The following is a 23,253-nucleotide window of genomic DNA, read 5'->3' as shown; positions in this document are numbered from 1 at the left end:
CATGAGCTAACAGCACTGCTGTTCAGCTTGTGACCACAGCATCGCCTAAAAATGAGAAAATACACACGTAACCGATATTATTTAGCGATGATAATACAGTATTACAGGATACCCCCTGACTGTGATAAAAATTACCAGGATTCTGATAATAGCAGGATTGTTGTGATAATTAGCACCGTACTAGTATGGTGGGAGGAGTAATGCTGAGGCACCTGAAAAAAAAAAAGACGGAGCCCCAAGGGAAAGGCCTCAAAACAGGGATTTGGCTGGAAAGACTCAGAATTCTTGGTGAAAGGAGTGGTAGAACTGTCTCCATGCCTGCATCAGAAAGCGACTGCTGCTTGATACCTCAGAATATTAATCGAGAAATGGGCGATTTGGATTACATGAGGAACTAATCCCACACGACTCATGATCATAGGTGTAACCAACCCAACAAGTAGCACAGCAGATGCAAACGTATGATCGTCACTCTTGAGGCACAGGCGATGAACAACCCTCAAATTCACACAAGGCGAAAGTGGGCCCTGAAGAGGTATCTATTGTACAACCGAGCCCATGGATTTTTCCCAGAGCCTGATGGGTGAATGATCCCTACAGGAAGCCCAGGCACTGGAGCCAGGCACTAGGAAAGCCCAGGGGGTAGCAAGGAAGGTCCACTGCACACACCCTAGGCATGCCTAATAAGGCAAAGGGCAAAACCCCCAAGCTGAAAGCAAGTGAACAAAGTGCTAGCGAACAAGAAATGAAGATTCAAAACCCCCTAGACCCAACTGTGGCAATCAAGCAGCCTGGAAGAAACACCAGCATGCCGTTCACCTGTTGAAGAGCAGGTAGCACCAGCCACAGTGTGCCCCAACAAACAAACCCCCCCCCCCCTAACCCAGGGCAAGATGGAACGCCCAAGGCCCCCAGCTTATCCCTCATTGGCAAGGACCACCTCAAGCAAAGAAGCCAGCTGCTTGCAGTGTTTCCTGAACGCCCCAAGAAAGATAACTGAGCGCACAGCACACCAACTCCTGGCTTACGCACACTTGTGTAGGAACAGCCTAAAAAGGCAAAACCCCCAAAACAGGAGATGAAGCCAGAGCGCACCGATGATCGCCAGCCACGAACATCAGTCAAGAACTGACCGGTGGTAACCCAGCTGACCTGGTCCAGTTCCCCCTCCCTTCAACGAGGGAAAAGGTGGAGCTAACTGGAAGCAGGCTGGTTTGACTAAGTTTTGGTGGTATGTTTTCTTATTGGGAGAGTTCTTTTGACTTTTGAGGGCATTGGTCTCATTTTTCAACCAATTAGCAGTCTGGTTTGATTCGCCTAACTTTCTGGGTGCTTTCCTGGTCAATGGCAAGTTGATAAACTTTACATTTAAAGTGTTCACAAGCTATTGCTCGCTGCGCCTCTGTGAGGGGAGCCGAGTTCTGGCTCATGGTCCTCAGTAGGCAACAAGAACTCTGACTGATGACTCCAAGTAGTATGGCACTTAATCAGCGAGTGTCGGCTCCCTGGAGGAGAGCCAACAGGGCTCCCCACAGAAAATGTAGACATGGAAAAGTAGAAAATGTTCATAGAAAAGATATGTAAAACCAAAAACAAATAATTGTGTGGGAATCCTGGAGTATGTATATACTGTATATATAAACATCCTATAAGTAACTAACCTGATAACTCATGCTCATAATAGCATTGTCTGGTTGCCCTGCATCCATCAGTTGCCATTGTCCAACTGGTGAAACAACAGCTAGACATGATGAAAGACCTGGAACAAATCTCAGTAGGAAGGGGGGAACCAGAGCACGCAAAGGTAAGGACAGCTTCATCATCCGAAGGTCAAACACCATAACAAACTGATCTCCTAGCAATTGGCCCATCCTGTAAAAAAAAAAAAAAAAGTTGAATGTAATGAAACGCCATTTTCTGGCCGAGTCCTGGAAGCTCCCCAGAGCTATCCAGGCTGATATGAATATCCCTAACTTTGGCACCATTTGATGTGGGTGGAATTCTAGGTCTACCAGGTACCACGAGCCAGAACCTGGCCCCCTCAGAGAGGAACGAGGAGCAATGGTCAATAAAAATGCACACGTGATTTGGAGCATTCTATATCTGCCATCAACCGGAACAGGCAGCCAGAAAGGTAAGCGCCCCAAAACAAACACCTATTCTGGTTAAAAAAAAAAAAAAAAAAAAAAAAAAAAAAAAAAAAAAAAATAGACAAACGAGTGGACAGAACTCCCCAATGAAAACGAGCAAACGAGCATGATGTTACACGAGCAGCGCTGTATGTCTGCACAACTCCCCCCTCCCTAGGGGGGAGTTGTGCAGATAGACAGAGGGTTGCCGGGAAGCCTCCGGGACTCGCCCAGAAAATGGCGTTTCATTACATTCAACGCTGGTTTTCTGGGGGAAGCCCCTTCGGCTTGAAAGGGGCTCCCCCCAGAAAGGGAAAGAACGGAAACCGGATCAACCCAAAGCACATCCCCGAACACAGAAGACGTGGCGCACAAATAATGGCAGAGGGCCACAACCAGACACGACACATATAATGCACCCCCAGCCTCAACAACCCAAGGGCCCTTCCGGAAGGCAGCAGTCTCATTCTTCGCTAGAAAAGAAGGAGACGGCTGCAGATGAAAAACCTATCACCACGACCGAAAGAGCAGAAACCCCTGTGCCGGAGGTGAGCATGAAGCTCCCCGACCCGACCTCCAGAAGCCAGTGCCAACAGAAAAGAGCCTTAGAAAAACAATCCTGAACCAAAAGGGCCACAACAAACCGAGGAGAAGAGAAATAGGAGAGTACTCTGTCCAAAGACCAGGATGGCTCAGGCAGCGCATAAGCAGGCCGGAGGTGAAACAATGCACGAGACAGCTTGCAAAATGCCACAGAAGCAACATCTATACCGAAAGCAAGCTGCAGCGGCTCCGCCAGCGCAGCACGATACGAGGTGATAGTATTCGGCATAAGATGACGGTCCTAGAACAACCACGAGAGAAATGACAACACCACCCGAACAGAAAGCAAAGTACAGTACAAAGACGAAGAGTCAAAAAAGAAATAGAAGGACCGCCAGGAAACTTCACACTGCCGCCGAGACGAAGCCCGCAGGTAGGACACCATCAAGGAAGCTATCTGATCACCATACAGATGGTGATAAACTCGGTCAAAAATGCCAAACACGAAGACTTGAGAAGAGGAACGAACCAGTCTCGTAACAAACCGGGCCAATCTGCCGAAAGAAGCGGGGCCGCGGAACAACCTCTGAGTTCAGACATGCAAGCAGCGCCTGAAACCATGGGGCCAAGAGGACTACTCACCCCTGGTAAGTCTCCAAGCGAGCCAGGACCTGGAGCAACAGCTGAACCGGGGAGAAGAGGTATAGGAACCCCCACCTCAAGCAGTCCTGCCAGAAGGCGTCGGGGAAGGGCGCCACATATACCTGGAAGACACCTCGACGCGAAGAGGTCCACCTCCGGTGCCCGAACGTCTGGCAGAGCCAACTGAATGAGTCGGCATCGACCGTCCATTCCATGGACAGGGGCAACGAACCGGGACAGGCTGTCTGCCAGGATGTTGGACACAACCTGAACCATGAACCACCAGGAGAGCCAAATCCCAAAAACTCAGCAGACGAGTCACCCGAAGCGACCAACCCTATAGAGCCAAGGACGGCATTGAACCCACCCCTCAGTTCAAGCAATGAACCACCGGGGAGCAGTCCGAATGGAGCCGGATCGTCGATCCATGGACGACCCGAACCCTCTGAAGCATTAAACCACAATGCCGCGAACTCTCGCACCATGCTGTGGGCCCAATGGAAGCCCCTGGCCAGCCAGGTGAGCATTGGTCACAAAGCTTCAGCCAAGAGACGATGCGTCCGTGAACACATGAAGCGAGGGCTCGGGTAGGCGCCAAGGCACTGAACCCAAAAAAACCCGTAGAGGAAGCCGGCGACGCAGCACCCGACGTAGGGCCCTTGGGGGTCGAACCGAGCGATCACAAGGGGTGGAAGGGACGTCCCCAAAGGAACCCGAACAGCCGATGAAGCCAAAGCCAACCCGGCGGGTAGACCATCATCACAAAGTTCAGGCTCCTGCACAGAGCAACTGCCGGGTGACCCGGGAGCCCCAGAAACAAGCGCATGCAGGACCGCAGCCGAAGGAGAGAGACTGGAGGAAGAGACAAGGAAGCGGTCAGAGAATCCCACACAAGATCCAGCCAGGGCCGAACCTGGGAGGAAACTAGACGAGACTTCCACCAGTTCACCAGGAACCCGAATCCAGCTAGCTGGGAAAGCACCAAACCCCTGGCGAGCAGACACGCGGCCCAACTGGGAGCCCAATCCAGCCAGTCGTCGAGGCAAGCCAACACCTGAACACCTAACAGACGCAGACGGGCCACCACAACTCAGGTAAGGTGTGTGAACACTCAAGGTGCCAGGTTCAACCCGAAAGGGAGACAACGAAAGCGGTAACTCTGAAACCCGAAAACAAAAAACCAGTCCCTGAACCCCGGATGACTCGAGACGTGCCAATGTGCGTCCTTGAGATCTAAGTTTCCCAGAGCCCCTAGACTGGGTCTGCCAAGGGGTAATCATAGGCAAGGTACTGCTAACTGGCACCCAAGCTACCAACCAACACTGGTAAAGCTGAACCCCCGGGACGTGTCCACTCACGAGGGTGAAGCAGGGGTAACCACCAAACAAGGAACATACCCAAGATAACCGGGGAAGGAAACACCAAGGAAGACCCCCCTCCCCCCCCCCCCATCATGCAAAAACAAAAAGAAAAGAAAAACCTCGTAAGAGGACAGCGTACCCAGAAGGAACAGAGCCGGTCGCTGTTATAGGTGACAACTAGCCCCGCATCCCTACCAGTGCAAAACTACCACTACTGTCTAAACTAAACTACTGTCTCTCCAAGGTAGACAAGGGTGGAAACCCCCAAAACGCTCAAGGCAGTCAATAGTCAAGCAGCAAAAGACCAACAGAGGTAGACCCAAGGTGATTTGTAGAAGAGAACCCCCAAGTCACTAGGGCAGTACTTACAGGGCACTAAGGGAAGGTGACTAAGCACATGCAGCCTGAGTACCTTGGAATAATACTCCCAGCTCACACGCCACCATAAGAGCAGTACTGAACCAAAGTACAGTACAGCACAGCACAAGAGTCTGGAGCTGGAGCCACACGATCATGCCATATCACATCAGCCAAAGAGCTAGGGTGTGGATCGCCGGCATGGGGGTCTGGGGCTCCCTTTTCCCCCTCCCGGGAAGTGGGGAGCTGCACAGATATGCAGTGCGGCTCGTGTGACGTCATGCTCGTTTACTCGTTTTCACTTGGGAGTTCTGTCCACTCGTTTGTCTATTTTCATTATTTTTAACCAGAATAAGGGTTTGTTTTGGGGCGCTTACCTTTCTGGGTGCCTGTACCAGATGGCAGATATAGAATGCTCCAAATCACATGAGCATTTTTATAGGCCACTGCCCCTCATGCCTCTGAGGGGTCCAGAAATCATAGATGAAATTGATGATTTCATCGATAGGTACGGTGATAGCAGGCGGCTTGATATCAGCGAGGCACTACAATCAAAAATTCAACATCAGCAATCAACAGCCAACTATATTCTACCTACTTCAAGACCCCGAACCAATATGGAAGCAGCTAGAGGAAGTATGGGCCAATAGACCTTCTGCAGTTACTTCCATTCATATGTCCACTTATCCAATTTATACCCATTGTTTCGTGTACTGTCTTGTGTTTGTCACCTCACCCAAAACTTTTGTACCATATCACCTCATCCAATAGAGTACAAGCACGAAGAATGTGTGTGTAAATTAAGTCTTTGAAAATGTAATACGAATTACGAAACGCATTCAGGCGCAGACAATTAAAAAATTAATTTCGGAGAACTGTTATTTTTATTACCACCGACAGTGAAGAAAAACATAAGAAATATTAGAAAGAAACACACACACACACACACACACACACACACAACAAAATCATTAGAGAGAGGGGGAGTGAAAAATAAGAAGAGGGGGAACAAGTTCCTGAAGATTGCATACACCAACATAGATGGAGTAAGGTCGAAGATACTGGAGTTAAGTGATGTAATACAGCTGCAGACACCAGACATTGTTGCACTCACGGAGACAAAATTTGAAGATGTTATTTTAAATGAAGTCATATTCCCAAGGGGCTACTCAATTTGGAGACGGGACAGAAAAATTAGGAAAGGCAGTGGCGTTGCTGTGCTGGTGAAAGAAAACCTAAAGGTGAACGAAATAATGACTGCCAATCCACAAGAAGTTGACATAATAGCACTAGAGATCTGCCATGAGGATGATAAACTAATGATCATAAATGCATACAGTCCACCGCTAAGCAGCACATGGTCAAAGGAGGAGCTTAATAGTAAAAGAGAAGGTCTTATAACAATAATGAGAGAGATCATAGCGAGAGCGGATAACAATAGTTCACAACTGTTGATAGTCGGCGACTTCAATTTGAAAGCCATAGACTGTGAAGCATATGAAGCTAAAACAGAAGATTTCTGGACCTGTAAATTTGTAGACCTCATCCTGGAAACATTCTTGTATCAACATGTTAAACAAGCTACGAGGATGAGGGAAGGGGATGTTCCCTCCATGCTAGATTTGATATTTACGAGGAAGGAGGAAGAAATATTTGACATTCAGTACCTTCCTCCCATGGGTAAAAGTGACCATGTCTTTTTGGGAATAAAGTATGCAATGCGTTATAATCTGGAAGAAAATATGAAGGTTGATGCAATTGGAAAAACCTGACTTTAGGAGAGGACATTATGGCAACCTTAGAAATTTTTTTAGTGGGTATAATTGGACAGACTTGTTGCTAGGCAAGGAAGTGAATGAGATGTATATCAAGTTTTGTGAAATATATGATAAAAGGCACAAAAATATTTATACCAAAACAGAGATGCAGAACTAGGAAACAGGATTGGTTCAACAGAAAGTGCGAGAGGGCCAGAGACCAAAAGACACAAAAATGGAATCAATACAGGAAGAGGCCAAACCCCCAAACATACCAGCGATACAAAGATGCGAGAAACAACTACACGGCAGTGAGGAGAGAGGCAGAAAGAAATTTTGAAAATGGGATTGCAGACAAATGTAAAACAGAACCAGGTCTATTCTATAAATTCATAAACAACAAATTGCAGGTAAAGGATAATATTCAGAGGTTGAAAATGGGAAATAGATTCACGGAAAGTGAAAAGGAAATGTGTGAAACATTAAATGAAAAGTTCCAAAGTGTGTTTGTACAAAATGAAATCTTCAGGGAACCAGACAATAAGAATTCCAGAGAACAACAGAGCACACAGAGGTGTCTAGAGACGAAGTGGAAAAAATGCTCAAGGAGCTAAATAAGAACAAAGCAGTTGGTCCAGATGGAGTTTCACCATGGGTTCTGAGAGAATGTGCACCTGAGTTCGGCATTCCACTTCAACTGATTTTTCAGGCATCCCTGTTTACAGGAGTTGTAGCTGATGTGTGGAAAAAGGCTAACATAGTTCCAATCTACAAAAGTGGAAGCAGGGAAGACCCCCTTAATTATAGACCTGTATCATTGACAAGTGTAATAGTCAAAATATTGGAAAAAATAATTAAAACTAAATGGGTAGAACACCTGGAGAGAAATGATATAATATCAGACAGACAGTATGGTTTTTGATCTGGAAGATCCTGTGTATCGAATTTACTCAGTTTCTATGATCGAGCAACAGAGATATTACAGGAAAGAGATGGTTGGGTTGACTGCATCTATCTGGACCTAAAAAAGGCTTTCGACAGAGTTCCACATAAGAGGTTGTTCTGAAAACTGGAAAATATTGGAGGGGTGACAGGTAAGCTTCTAACATGGATGAAAAATTTTCTGACTGATAGAAAAATGAGGGCAGTGATCAGAGGCAATGTATCGGACTGGAGAAATGTCACAAGTGGAGTACCACGGGGTTCAGTTCTTGCACCAGTGATGTTTATTGTCTACATAAATAATCTACCAGTTGGTATACAGAATTATATGAACATGTTTGCTGATGATGCTAAGATAATAGGAAGGATAAGAAACTTAGATGATTGTCATGCGCTTCAAGATGACCTGGACAAAATAAGTATATGGAGCACCACTTGGCAAATGGAATTTAATGTTAATAAATGCCATGTTATGGAATGTGGAATAGGAGAACATAGACCCCACACAACCTATATATATTATGTGAGAAATCTTTAAAGAATTTTGATAAAGCAAGAGATCTAGATCCGAGAGATCCGAGTGCCCAAATGAGCCACAGAGATATTAAAAAGAACTTTTTTAGTGTCAGAGTGGTTGACAAATGGAATGCATTAGGAAGTGATGTGATGGAGGCTGACTCCATACACAGTCTCAAGTATAGATATGATAGAGCCCAATAGGCTCAGGAATCAGTACACCTGTTGATTGACGGTTGAGAGGCAGGACCTAAGAGCCAGAGCTCAACCCTCGCAAACACAACTAGGTGAGTACTAGGCGAGTATACACACACACACACACACTATTACAATATGCACAAGTGTACATGTTCTAAGCATACCTGTTTGAGAATCCACATGTAGCAATATAATTTCCCAGTACATCAAAATCTGAAAGGCTGCCAGTGTGGGCTTGGAAGGAGTGCTCCTGACGCATTGTTCGAGGATCATGAAGGACTATCCTTCCTGCGAGATCGCCATGACAAACAAATCTGGGATGATCACGTAAAATAACGCAACCTTGCTCCCCAACTTGGTGCTGTTTTAATAAAATACAGTATATCAATTTTAATACTAGCTGCTATACACTATATTTTTAATAATTAACTTCCTCTGCAAAATAGTTTAATAGGAACTTACAGCTTAAGCATACATAAACAGAAGCCAAAGAAAAACCAGAATTGAATGTAATTAAATGCCAATTTCTGGGTGAGCCCCAGTGGCTCCCTGAAGCTACTATCTTTGATAGTATGTCATACTACTGTACTAGGTTCCATCAGTCGCGGAGTTCTATGGCCTATTTGACACCAAGAGCCCGAACCTGGCCCCTTCACAACAGGCACAGAGAGCAGCGACATTAAGTTACCAGGTATTCATTTATGCCACCACCGAGGAAGGCACCCAGAAAGTCAGCCTAACAAGAGAAAAATCAACTGTTGGCTTCAAATGAGACTGCAGCCTCAAAAACCAGCTATAGAATCCCCAAATAATGTAAACAATACACATAGAAATCACAATAGTGTGATGCATCAAATGAACAAATCCACAAGGGCCGTGATGAGGGTTCGAACTTACGCCTGAGATAAGCCCAGGCAGGGTACTGCTAACCGGCGCCCAAGTCTACCAGACAAACTTTTATAACTGAACCCCCGGGACGTGTCCACTCATGGGGTATCATCAAACACAGGAGATCAAGACCTTAATATAACTGGGGGCCAAGGGACACCAAGGCACAACCCCCCCCCCCCACACACCAGGCAGAAACAAAAAGAAAAGAAAAAATGCAAGAGGACAACGTACCCATGAGGAACAGAGTGGCCGCTGTTATAGGTGAAAACTAGCTACTAGCTATGCAGTACCCCACATCCCTACCAGTGCAAAAACTACCACTTACCCAAAGACAAACAAGGGAGGAAACCCCCCAAACACACTCGGGGTGATCAATCATTGAGCAGCAAAAGACCAACAGAGGTAGACCCCAAGGTGGCGTGGAAGATAACTCCAAGCCCCTAGGGCGGTACTTATAGGGCACCCGGGGAAGGGAACCCTAAGCACATGCAGCCCGAGTACCTGTGAATAATACTCCCAGCTCGCATGCCACTGTAAGAGCAGTATTGGATACAAGGCACAGTACAACACAGAGAATCTGGAGCTGGAGCCACACAATCGAGCCACAATCACATCAGCCGAGAACTGAAGGGTGGATCACTGGTGTGGTGGGTTTGGAGCTCCCCCAGCTGCCAAACATGTGGCACGGCTTGTGACATGCTCGTTTTCATTTGGGAGTTCTGTCCACTTGTTTGTCTATTTTTGTCGTTTTAACCAGAATAGCAGTTTGTTTTGCGCTTACCTTTCTGGGTGCCTGGCCCGGTCGGTGGCAGACACAGAATGGTTCAAATCCCATGTGCATTTCTATAGGCAACTGCTCCACGTGCCTCTCTGAGGGGGCCAGGTTCTGGATCGTGGCCCCCGGTAGGCCTAGAACTCTATTCACAGTGACTGATGCCAAAATATAATGATATACATATCAGCCTGGATATATCCGGGGAGCTGAAGGAGGCTCCCCCAGAAAAATGAGTTGGTTGGCTTCTGGAGGGGACCCTCTGGTTATGGACACTTGGTTGGTTTGGCTGGGGTGCATCATGTGCTGTTTCTGGTGGCAGCATTACGCTGCTGCCTTCTAGTCACCAGTTCCGCTTCAGTGGACTCGGTGGGTTGATCCAGTTTCCCTGGTCCCCTGTTCCAGGGCTCATGTTTCTCAGGTTATCTACGGTATCTTTAAATTGCCAGCCTTCGGTCTACCCTAGTGCCCATGATGTGCATAAGTATGATGCTCTTTTGGCAGTTTATGCCAATATTTCGTGGGCCGATATTTGGGCGAGGGAGGTTTTGGCAGTCGAACATGGTCTTGGCAGGCAGGTATCTCAGAGGCCTTGTGTGACATTGGATCACGTGCTGCGGACATTGGTCTCTTCTTCGTCTTGAAAAGAGGAACCTCTTACAAGGGAGGAGGAAGCACTCGCTGCTTTTCCAGTGAGAGTGTAATAATCCCCTGCTCTTTAGCTCTGTGAGGGGGAAGGAGGGCCCTAGTTTTGGCTCTGGCTTCTGGAAGACCAATAGAATTCTTAAGACTAATGGGACTGAATATGAGAAGCCAACAAATGACTGCAACAGAAAGGCACTGAAGATAAAGTATACAATCAAATGTGTTTCCATTCATACCCCTTTTTCCAAAAATCCATTGGCAAAATTTACTGGACATAATCTAAAGTTCAGTCTTTCATGTGATGGATATCTAACAGCAGAACCTGACATTATCTGGCATGCCCCCGTTTCTAAACTTCGTTCTCAAAAGTAGGGCAATGACTCTTGGTGAATGGAAACACATCAAACTGGAAATAAAAGTCAGCCATAGATTTTAAATAATGATTCAGATGGATAGATAGCCAAGTGATAGCAATTTATCATGATATATAATTTTAATTGAAAAGTTGACTTACACATCTGGTTTGCTCCAAGCAGTTGAGATCAAACTCTACCATAGAACTCTGATGGCCTCCCAACAGAAGTCGGTGGGAGAAGTTGCCTCCTAACTGGAGCATACATTGCATGTTCTCTAATTGTGGTGACCTGTTAAGAAAAAAAGTTTAGTTTGCTGAAAAACATTTTTGAAGACCACTCCTGCTTTCTTTCAAATGTTAATACCCAGTACAATGCCAACATTTCATCAACATACCAACTCACTACGAGAAGATAAAAAACTTAAGTTTTAACGTGGTATCTTGCTACAGTAGATAATCGTTACAAATGAAATATTCTTCACTTAATTTTTTTTGCACTATAATTTCATAAAATGAAACAAATAGTAATAAAAAATCACACTAGTTTAACTTAAAACCATGCTGAAATAGAAAATGTTTATCCGATAGATTTTCATAATCTAAAGACCTATATTAACCATGGCATTTTAACCATTTTCCTTCCTTAATGGTACTACCTTTCATCACTACATTATTTCCCAGAGAAAATAATGAGAAAATACGTAAAAAACAAAAAAAAAATTAACAGTATCGATGGCCGTGAACAACGCTCACGTCCACTTTTTTCTCCCGAGTCCTAGCCGTGGACAGCGCTCGCTTCCAATACAAAAATATTTGTAGAAATTTAATTTTTTATCCTATCAACTTCAGGATAGTTTCAAAATAAGCGCCCTTAGAGTGCGCACAATTTGATACCAAAGTGAAAGATGTAACACGAAACCTGATGTCAGAACATTTGAAAGATTATACATACGTTTTTGGTCAAAATTTTAAAATGTTAAAATTCTATTTATTGTGCTATTATTTTGGGACTAGTTTTAAAATGCGTGCCTTTACATTGCGAACAATTTGATACCAAATGAAAGATGCAACACAAAAATTTATGTCAGAACACTGGAAAGAGATAAATAATTTTGTGATGATGAGCGTACAAAATTAAAATATTTGTTAAAATTCCAGTTATTGCTCTATTACTATGGGATTAGTTTTAAAATACACGCCTTTATATTGCGAACAATTTGATACCAAAATGAATTTGTCATTACAAACAAATGTCATTACAGACAAATGTTAAAACGAAGAGAAAAACAAATGTCTCTTGACGAATTTGTAGTGAGACAAACAAGCACTGAACCACAACCAGGTCCTAGTGGTATTCAGGCAAAACGTAGGAGAGAGTACCCCAGAGAAAACATTACTGCCTGATGTGATAATGGAAGGGGACTCCCCTTCCAAACAGTAACAACTCTCCTCCTCCCCCCCTCATCACCATCTTCCATACGCCATCAAGAGCCCTCCATAAAGGTAAGAGAAACTTTGGTACTGTATTGTAGTTAGAAAAAACATTGAATTCAGTATAAAATGTATTTGTATGTTAATATTTTGGAGGGTGGGGAATGGATTAATTCAATTCCCTTTATTTCTTATGGGAAAAATCGCTTCGACTTACGATCCGTCTCTGGGAACGGATTAGCATCGTAAGTCGAGGCCCCATTGTACGTGGAAAATAATTGAGGGGGCTGGTCCCAAACCTGCACACAGAAATAACATCCCATGAAACCAGAAGGCATGGCAGGATGTGCAGAATACCCCTGTTGAAAAGCAGAGGTGCAACAGGTACTCTGAGAGAGAACTCTATCAACATCAGAGGCCCGAGACTGTTCAACATGCTTCCACTACACATAAGGGGCATAACTGGCCGACCCCTCACAGTGTTCAAGAGAGAACTTGACAAACACCTCCAAAGGATACCTGATCAACCAGGCTGTGACTCATACATCAGGCTGCGAGCAGACACATCCAACAGCCTGGTTGATCAGTGCAGCAACCAGGAGGCCTGGTCGATGACCGGGCCGCGGGGACACTAAGCCCCGGAAGCACCTCAAGGGAGGCAAGGTAACCCCATGCTGGGGTTATTTCACAGTTAAGTTAATTAGTATTAAGATATCGTGCTACTATCTAGGTGTGTGTATTATATTTATAAGTATTGGGTAGTACAAGCCAGTGTTTTGGGCATCCCTAAGTGTATTGTGTTGTGACTGGGATACCACGTGGGGCTTAGCTACCCCAGGCTGCTTCAAGCCTTCGAGTTCTTTTCAAGTAGACTTTACCCTAGCTTTTCCCAAGTGTAAGCCTTGTATCCTGTCTATGTGGACCAAGGTAGTTAATGTAAGATAGTGTGGTAAAGTAGTAGTTGTTATTATAGTAATGTATATGGGGGATTGTTAGAGGGTTTAATAAATAAGTTAGTTTTTGAGGTGTATCCATTAATCCTGTTGAAGTGGTGTAGATGATTGTATACTAGACAGCAGATCTGTTTCTAAAACCTTAAAGCATTAACAGGAACCTATGTTCCTTGGGGACCGGGCCTATCTATTCCACTATTTTTGATACATCTTGATTCTAGCTATTGGCCCTTCTCATTAATACTCCATACTGCCCATAACAAGTAACTAATTCATAACAGTTCCTCATAATGACCTCTACTGAAATCAGGTTTTTCAACTGCTTCAACCTCATTTTCTTCTAGATTATAACACATTGCATACTTTATTCCCAAAAACACATGGTCACTATTACCCAAGGGAGGAAGGTACTGAATGTCAAATCTCTCTTCCTCTTTGCTGGTAAATATCAAATCCAGCATGGAGGGAACATCCCTTTCCTTCATCCTCGTAGCTTGTTTAACATGTTGAAACATGAATGTTTCCAGGATGAGGTTTACAAATCTACAAGTCCAAAAATCCTCTGTTCTAGCTTCATGTGAGTGAGCGAGCGGGGAGAGCACGCGCGAGCAAGCGGAGAGAGCGCGCGCGAGCGGGGGGAGAGAGCGCGCGAGCGGGGAGAGAGCGCGCGAGCGGAGAGAATGCGCGTGCGTGCGGCTCTCTAAGATGAGGGCAGCCTTCACGTAACATCCAAGACATCTTCCCTAAGTTGTCTAACGCAAATGTTAATGTAAATTGTAATGTAATTAACAGCCATTTTCTATAGTTTGAAGTCATTTAGCAATTAGATAACACTACCCAGGGATCAAAAAATAAATTCAAATTTGTTACATAATGTAATGTACCAGCTCAAATATTACTTTTAGAAAATACACTTAAAAAATAGTACATTCCACTCACTGATGCGTGAAGGCAGGTAACCCTTGTCTGGTACGCATATTTAATGATGTTGGCGTTAGTGCAAGGATTCCTAGGTCAAAAGTCCAAATATCACGAATTTCCTCAGAAGCATGAACTTGGAATGATGTGTACTTCATGAGATCAGTGCTTAGGTATGATGTCACATGTCCCTGTTGGTAGAATTAATTTTTTTAATAGAGAGGATTCTCTTTCATACACTGTTGAATTATTTTATCCAGGACTCAAAGTGGATACCATCACACTGCACAGAGAGTCTTGAGGCACTAGATCAGGGGTGCGCAGAGCGCCTTAGGGCACTCATATGTACAGCTTAGCATTTAAAACTCCCACGGCTACACAAGGTTCACATCAGCTTCCTCAGGGCTCTCATAAACAGACGCCATTTTTTGTATTGTATGGTGTATGGTTTGGACACCATTGCAGCTTAGTTGTATAGTTATGGTGAATAAAACATGTAGATACTTATATACAGTGTAATGTGTGTAAATAGTGTAATAAAAACAATAATAGTATGGTGGGAGGGGGAATGTTAGCAAGTGGGTGTTGAAGGAGGCAGGAAGGTGGCATCTGCTAGCTGCTGTGTCGCGGCCACTCTCGTTGTTTTGACTCGCCATACCAACTTAGTTGTTCACTATGGTGAACACTTATGTAGATAGGTATATACGATGTGTGTGTGTATATAATGTAATAACAGCAAAAACTGATTGAGCGTAGAATATAATATACACATCACATATATGAGCCCCATAATTTTGAGCATAGCGATGTTCCACACACTGAACTACTGTATATAAATTCCACAAATTACACACTTTTGAATATTAAAAAAAAAAATATAATAATGAAGAAACGTCAAAATAATTGTGAAATATTATATTTGTGGCACCTGCCGCCCCACAGGGTGGCGGGGCCGACTGACCCCGAGCGCTCTATCACTCGGCACCCATAATTTGCTCAACTTCCCATCTCCATCATGGCTGAATTATATCGCATACAATTTTTTTTTTTTTTTTAGTTTCCCGTGATCAGACTGCATTTTAACACTACTGTATATGATAAAAATAATTTTTGGCAAAGAATTTATTTTCGGCATACAGCGGGAATGTCATATTTTAAGGCCGAACAGCATGGTGGTTAAATCTTTCCATTTAAAATCCTTCTCAAGGTAATATGAAAATGTGTAAATCTGAAAATAGTGCCTAACATGAGAGCTTCATGTTAGGCACTTATCAGTCTGCGCTCCACTACAGGAAGTAAAGCATCAGGAGAGCACAAGAAAACGATAACAAAATCTCCACACATGTACACAGACTTGCCATAAATAAAACAGTGTTGAATGTAATGAAATGTCATTTTCTAGGCAAGCCCTGGAGGCTCCCTGGAGATATAGGACTGAAATGAGCTTTATTAGTCTGGGGCTCCCATCATACAGAGTTGTCTGCCTACCGGGGACCACGACCCAGAAACTTGGTCTCCTCAGAGGCGAAGGGAGCAAGAGCCTATGAGAACTCCATTCTTTGAGAGTATATTCATGTCTGCCATCGACCGGGACTAGGCACCCTGAAAGGTTGGCGCCCCAAAACAGACCCCGAACTGGTAGAAAATTACAACTGGAGACTGAAACAAGAGGCTAGAAACTCCCATAGAAAAACAAGGAAACAAGCAAATCGTCATTAACCTGACGCGCCATTCGTTCGCACCCCACCCCCCCTCCCCAGAGTGGGAGGGGGAGACCCCCGCCCAACTGAGCCAGCCATCTGCCCACCAGTTTGAAGACTGAGCAAACAGAAGAAGAAACTGCCAACTGGAGGGAAGGAGGGGTGCCAGGAAGCCTCCAGGGCTCACCCAGAAAATTGCTTTCTGGGTGAGCCGGTTTTCTGAGAGGAGCCCCTGTCGGCTCCCTGAAGTAATACCAAAAGGTAAGAAATAAGAGGGACTTACCCGGAAGGTGGCAGCACCACATGACTCACGACGAAGACGGGACAACTGGCTGCAACCGACGGCCCAAGGCCACACAAGACTTCCGAGGGCCAGGAACGGTCACGAGATAACGCGCAGCCACGACCCTGTTCGACCTCCAAAACCCCCATGCCCGAATGTCAGCCCAAGACCTGTTCCCAAACACAGCAGCAAGAGCTGCAAACTTCCAAACACCAAGGGCACGAGGGTAGACCACAGGTTGGCAAAACTTAATAACAATGCGGATGACCTGAGAGACCCGAGCCCTGGAAATCGAGGGATATCTGATCAACCCAAAGCGCACCCCGGACACAGAAGCCAAGAAGCGCAGGGAATGGAGTAAAACCGCAACCGAACAAAAAACATGATGCACCTCCGGCCTGACCAACCAAGCATCAAAACCCATTAATCCCTCTGGAAACCTGACGTCTCATTCTTCGCCAGGAAAGAAGGGGACGGCCACAAGAGAGCAGAAACCCCCTGCCAGAGAGCATGAAGCTCCCCGACTTCCGACAGAAAAGTCGGAACCGAGGCAGAGCAAGTTTTTTTCACAAATCATAAAAGCATATCACAGAGGAACGAAGAAAACAAGCCCCACTGCAAATATGGACGAAGTACGGTGAAAATCCGAAGATCAAGCCAGTCGAGCAGAGCAGGTAAAGACACCAGGTACAAAATAGCTGTCCACCAGAAAGGAAAACTAGTAACCCCAGTCTGGGAACACAAGACCAAGGGACAAGACCACCACCCAGAAGTCCCCAGGTAAAAAGACAGGGTAGGATGCAAGAAGATGGCAACCATAGGTAACAAGGAAGACAGAGTCTGGAGAACCTGCATAGCCACAAGCACAAAAAGTGGTGCAGGCAGGTCCAGAAATCAAGTCCAAAACCAGGGAACAACCCCTCCACCCCCACCAAAGCAAAAGCGGCGGTATGAATGTTGCAACAGAGCCCCGCCACCAGACACAAAATATGATGCACCCCTGGCTGAACCAACCAGGCATCAACAACCAATGGACTTCTCTGGAAGCCAGCCAACTCATTCTTTGCCAGAAAAGAAGGAGTCGGAAGGAGACTAACAAACTGACCCTCCCCCAAGACAAAGAACAAAAACCCCAACGCTGAAGGAGAGCATGAAGGGCAAAACCAGCGTTGAATGTAATGAAACGCCATTTTTTGGGCGAGCCCCTGGAGGCTCCCTGGAGCTTACCGGGCTGATAGGTATTTATTAAACCATAGCATCAGTCGATTCGAGTTCTTGCCTACCGGGTACCACAAGCCAGAACCTGGCCTCCTCAGAGAGGGACGAGGAACAATAGCCTATGGAAACCCCATATATTTGGAAGCATTGTCTGCCACTGACAGGGGGCTGGCACTCAAAAAGGTAGGTGTAACAAAACAAACCCAACATGGTAAACACTACTAACACCCCAATAGATACAAAACTCCCAAATTAAAACAATCAAACGTCACTAACGCTGTCATACCGATTGTCCACACAGCTCTCCGATGCTGGCCAGTACAGCTGCGAGTTCTGAGGCTGAGCATCAAAAACAATGCGAAAAAACTCCGTCCATATATGGAATAGGGGGGGGGGGGGGGGTCATCCGAAAAGAGGGGCAAAAGATCCAGGGGTTCAGATGGGACAAGTCCAGATTGAACCTTAGAACCTAAAATGCTCGTTTTGGTTTGGCAGTTTTGCCTATCTGTTGGGGTTTTTAGTAGTGTTTTTTATCATGAGGGGTTTATTTTGTTACACCTACCTTTCTGGGTTCCAGACCCCAGTCGATGGTAGACATGGAATGCTTCCAAATATATGGGGGCATTCCATAGACCATTGCTCTTCGTGCCTCTCTGAGGGGGGCCAAGTTCTGGCGCGTGGTCCCCGGTAGGCAAGAACTCTAATCGACTGATGTCACGGTTTAATACATGTACTGTATTGTACATACATATCAGCCCGGCAAGCTCCGGGAAGCCGTAGGGGTTCCCCACAGAGAAAAAAAAAATAGAAAATTGGATCCAGAACAATGTGACCACCAGGCATGAACATCATAGTAGAACTGAATTGTGAGTGGCCCAGCTGACCCAGGCCAGCTCCCCCCCCCCCCCCCCCCAGGAATGGGGAGGTGGGAGAAAACTAGCAGGGAGTTAGTTTTACAACATTTTGTTTTCATCGTGAGGGAGTCCTTTTGGGGCAATTTTGTGGCTGTGGTTTCATGTTAACCATGCAGTAGTCTGTTTTGATTTGCCTATCTTTCTGGGTGCCTTCCCTTGGATGGTGGCAAAGATGATAAACTTTAAATGTAAAATGATCATAGGCCATTGCAACCTGCCCTTTTTTGAGGAGGGCCAGGTTCTGACTCGTGGTCCCCGGTAAGCCAATAAAACTCTGCGACTGATGACACCTATTCAGTGCGATAGCTTCAGGGAGCCAACAGGGCTCCCCCCAGAAACTGGTAAATAGTATAAGCTGCATTGGAATGGATTAAAAAATAAAAAGGGTCATTTGACTAATTTATTCCAACAAGGATAGAATGCCACTTACCCCAGAGTTTCCCATCCAAACTAATTCTTCCTTCCTATCGACACTAACAGCGGAGACTCCGAAGTGATCGCCTCCATCCACCAAAACTGTGCGGCTTTCCTGATATTCTCCACTGCTTATAAAATCTCCATCATGTGTGTCGTGGGGAAATTCTCCACTGGGTGAGAATGCCTCCCCAGCATTTCCAGCATATAATTCTGCATAGGCCGAGCTGTCCTCACTGAATGTGCTGCTCTCATTATAGCCTTTTTATGGAAAATGATGAAATAAAATGATGTCAAGGAATTTTATAAATATTGCTGCAATATGTTTATATAGCTACTGTGCATAAGACATGTATTTATATAATGTTTAACAACAGACAAATAAACAGCATAGAACTTTCTGAAGGAAAAAATGGTATTCTTATACAGCGCACCCTCCAAAATCCAGACAAATCCCTCTAAACAGACCAAATCCCCCCCCGTACAGTGGAACCTCCATTTTCAAATTTAATCCGTTCCCAGAGACTTTTCGAAAACCGAAAATTTAAAAAACTAAATATTTTCCCTTAAGAAATAATGTAAATTGAATTAATCTGTTCCACACCCCCCAAAAATATTAACTTAAAAATACATTTTATATATATACTACTACTTATATTTTGTACTACAGTATGTACAAGTATATCTTACCTTTATTGAGGACTCTTGTTGGCATATGGAAGAAAGTGAGGAGAGGTGTTCGTGTTTGGAAGGGAAGTCCCCTTCCATTATAACAGCAGTCATGACATTTCTGGGGTACACTCTTACATTTTGCAGGCATACCACTAAGCTCTGGTTGTGGCTCACTGCTTGCTTGTTTTACTTAGAATGTGTCTACAGACACTTGTTTTCCCCCTACGCTTTAACTCTTGTCTGTAGCGAGACATCACGTTGTCTCACGATGAACGATCTCGTTTCTCCTCTATCGTCATCCTCAACTATTTTCTTAGGTTGAACTTTACCACTGACTTTCTTGGAACCCTTGGCGTGACATAAGAACTTTTATGTTCAGGAACCAAAAAAGCACAAAAACAATGAAATTCTTCACAAAGAAGTCAAGCACGGTCATCACTAAGCGAGAGACACTGGTAAACAGAAGCACGCCATGTGCTCAGTCGGCCCATACGTGTATCAACAAACTCTAGCACCGAGGAAAACCTCGAGTACCGAGTCAAATTTTTCGAAGAAATTGAGCTCAAGACTTGAAAAATTAAAAAAGACATTCGAAAACCGAGGCTCCACTGTATTTTCCTTTTGAAAATTAATATTTAAAATAAAATATTTAACAATGGCAGTGCTGTGGGTGACTGCGTGACTGTGAACATCATTAACAGCATTATGTTTACCGATATCTGAACATTATGCACCGTTTATCACAGTCATGCTCATATATAATACTGTAATCACAAAATAATAGCAGTTTCATATGTATTTCATAATTTTTTAGTGATGTTATTGCTACAGGTTCAACAGCGGTGATGTTAGCTGGTGCTGCATACGCCATCCTTGGTAGCTCACAGTACCGTACATACCATGGTCTTCACAACCAGGAATGGCGCCCACAATTTTTTTCAAACAAACGTCTGTTTACTGGAGACCTGAGGAAATCGATCTCAGCCCCATGGGAGTTTTAAAATCTTGCACTATCCATTATTACTTTATATGATGTAATGTGCAGCCAAAAGGTTAACCACTGCACTGTGCATAGCACCTTAACCTGATCTATATTGTTATATATCATGTGAATACATGGTGTAATAACAGCAAAACCAGTATATATATGTTTACTGTTCTAAGCAGTAAATTGGTGTTGATAGACTGGTGGCGCACATAGCGTCTTAAGGCACTTTTAGGTATAGAGAATGATTCAAAACTTCCACGGGTTAACAGGGATCAGATGCTGTGCCTCAGGACTACAGTAAACAGATTCAAACTTTAAAAAAAATGTCTGCATCTCTTCTGGCTGCGAGAGCCTCAGTACTGAGAGAGCGACCAAGGTTGGTGCATACAGCGGCAGGTCACAGCACCACGTAAAAATTATAAACAAAATAATTAACATTATTTTTGCTTTGATAGTGTCATAGATGATCCTAACTGTGATGAAGACTATGTACAGTGTTCAGATATCAGTGAACACAAAGTTAGTTATGATGTTCACATCATGAGGCAGACAGCCACAGCACTCAGCCATTGTTTACTGCAAACAATATACACATCATGAAATGCCCTCATGCTCCCTTACAATACAAACCTTGTGGAAATGGATTAATATTCAGGATTAATGACAGGAATGTGATGATAATAGCAGTTCTGTGGCTAGTCTTAGAAATATGCATAGTATATTTGGATGCATTTTCTAGGATCAGTTGACATTTGGCGAGGCGTCGTCTGCTTGTATCGCATGCTCCATGCTATGTTTTGATTTCATCACCACACCCACCAGAACTGCTTATTAGTTTGTTATAGTGCATAAAAATGTTGATAAATATGGTGTGAATATAGTGTAATAATAGCAAAACCACTTTAATTGTTCAAAGCAAATAATGTTCTGTATATGTAACTAGATATGAACACCATATTTTTGAGTATTGCGATATTCCACACATTTAACTACCTGTATATAAATTCCTCAAATTACCCACTATTGAATAATATTACTGCAAAAAAAAAAAAACTAGATATAAAACCACTCAAAGCCATTGGAATAATTATGTAAAAATATATTTGTGGCAGCCCCCGCCACACTCTGCTGCTGCTGTGTCAAGCTTACCTTCGATCATGGTTTTATAAACCATAATTGTGGTTTATAAACCTTTGAGGTCTAAACTCGAAATAGACCATCTTAGTGGTTTGTTATTTTGCATAGAAATGTTGATAAATATATCTATCATTATATATGTGTGTACTATACAGTATAATAATATTGTAATACAGTAATAGGAAAACTATGATTAAGTGTTCAAGGAATATAATATTTGTACACGTATTAGTACACGACATGAATACTGTATATCTGTTAGTACCGATATTCTATACAATCTGTAAACCAAATATTATTGACAGCCCAATGCATCATTAAAAAAAAAAAAAAAATATGGTAAAAATATTTACAATATGAAGACAACATGATATATTCTATGTGTGCCATTACAATTTCATGAAAACAATGATGACTTGGCTGAACTCTGATAACCAGTTATAAAGTTATTACAGTATTGGGAGCAGGTTGAGTGCTGTAAGTGGTGTCCCAGGTTACATAAAGGTATAGGGACTTTGAAAAGTAAATAAGACAGGAAATAAGTGAAAGTCACCCTCCACAGAAGGTCGGCCTCCTGTGGAGGGTGCAAAAACTTGAACCCTCCCTACTGTGTTGCCCCCCCCCCCCCTGCCCCTCATCCTGTCAGGGCAGGGGAAACACAGCAATGACCTAGGGAAGCAACCCTAAGCACATACATGCACATTAGACAAATACCAAAAAGAAAACAAAAAAAAGAGGAGCAATACACAAGCAAAGGGCCCCCCCCCCCCACAGAACAGTCTAAAGAAGGGCCAAAACTTTACTAGAAAAACTGGGACCCAAAGGGTCTTAGGTGACTAGGATTCCTGCTAATATCATAAAATCAGGCAAAGGGCTAAGGTGCTGTACTGACTGATATATGAACTCCCTGTCCTACCACCTGGCAGTAGCAATTGCTGCTTGAGTGAAGGTCTGATCTACTGTGCCTCGTATTATTTAGATATGCTTTGCTGTTACAGTATCCATTTTATTTCACTATCTTACTGGAGGCTTGTTTCATGGTTTGGGTGATGGTGAATCCTCTCTGCACCTGAGGGGACCATATATTGGCCTCTGGTGTGCCTTGAAATATATGGAGCTAACCAGGCAGCTAGCAACTGGGGAGCCAACATAAACCTCCTTACTAGAAGGAGAGATTAATTTAAAATCCAGAGGCTTATATTTTAGCCCATTAGAAAGAATAAGAAAAAGTAGCAGTATAAAAACTCTGTTACAAACCTAGAATTTCATCACTAAACTGAACTGCTGAAAAATCCATCTCCAACACAGCACGGATAAAACCTGGTAGTTCAAAGAGAAGACAAAAATTTAGCATAAAAATTACATCACCACTTCTTTACCTCAATGATACTTAAGCATTTACAAACTCTAAACATTTCCACTGGAATTTTTAGGTGCTCTACATAAACAAGTTTTATATTCTGCCTTAAACTATACCTGTATTAACTGTTAGCTTAACCACTTAACTGTGCCTTAAG

At 43.9% G+C, this 23,253-nt stretch overlaps 1 protein-coding gene across 8 annotated transcripts in view; it reads right to left on the bottom strand.

Annotated features, from left to right (window-relative positions):
* Positions 1 to 23,253, bottom strand: part of PAN2 (PAN2-PAN3 deadenylation complex catalytic subunit PAN2) — a 74,656-nt gene that overhangs the window by 49,455 nt on the left and 1,948 nt on the right. For 5 of the 8 annotated variants that reach the window (XM_045751322.2, XM_045751325.2, XM_045751327.2 and 2 more), the window contains 6 exons: positions 22,994 to 23,056; positions 18,956 to 19,200; positions 14,432 to 14,601; positions 11,268 to 11,397; positions 8,610 to 8,806; positions 1,662 to 1,872 (listed from right to left, as the gene is read on the bottom strand). In XM_045751322.2, the coding sequence (XP_045607278.1) occupies positions 1,662 to 1,872; positions 8,610 to 8,806; positions 11,268 to 11,397; positions 14,432 to 14,601; positions 18,956 to 19,200; positions 22,994 to 23,033 (993 nt within the window). In that variant the 5' untranslated portion in view covers positions 23,034 to 23,056. Of the gene's footprint in view, positions 1 to 1,661; positions 1,873 to 8,609; positions 8,807 to 11,267; positions 11,398 to 14,431; positions 14,602 to 18,955; positions 19,201 to 19,629; positions 22,066 to 22,993; positions 23,057 to 23,253 lie in introns of those variants that run through there. The other 3 variants (XM_069330068.1, XM_069330071.1, XM_069330070.1) reach the window with 2 other exon arrangements.

The sequence above is a fragment of the Procambarus clarkii genome, chromosome 23, assembly GCF_040958095.1.
Source record: "Procambarus clarkii isolate CNS0578487 chromosome 23, FALCON_Pclarkii_2.0, whole genome shotgun sequence".
Classification (NCBI taxonomy): Eukaryota; Metazoa; Arthropoda; class Malacostraca; order Decapoda; family Cambaridae; genus Procambarus; species Procambarus clarkii.
The sequence above is the reverse complement of the archived record's forward strand: the minus strand, read 5'-3'. Positions and strand labels throughout refer to the sequence as shown.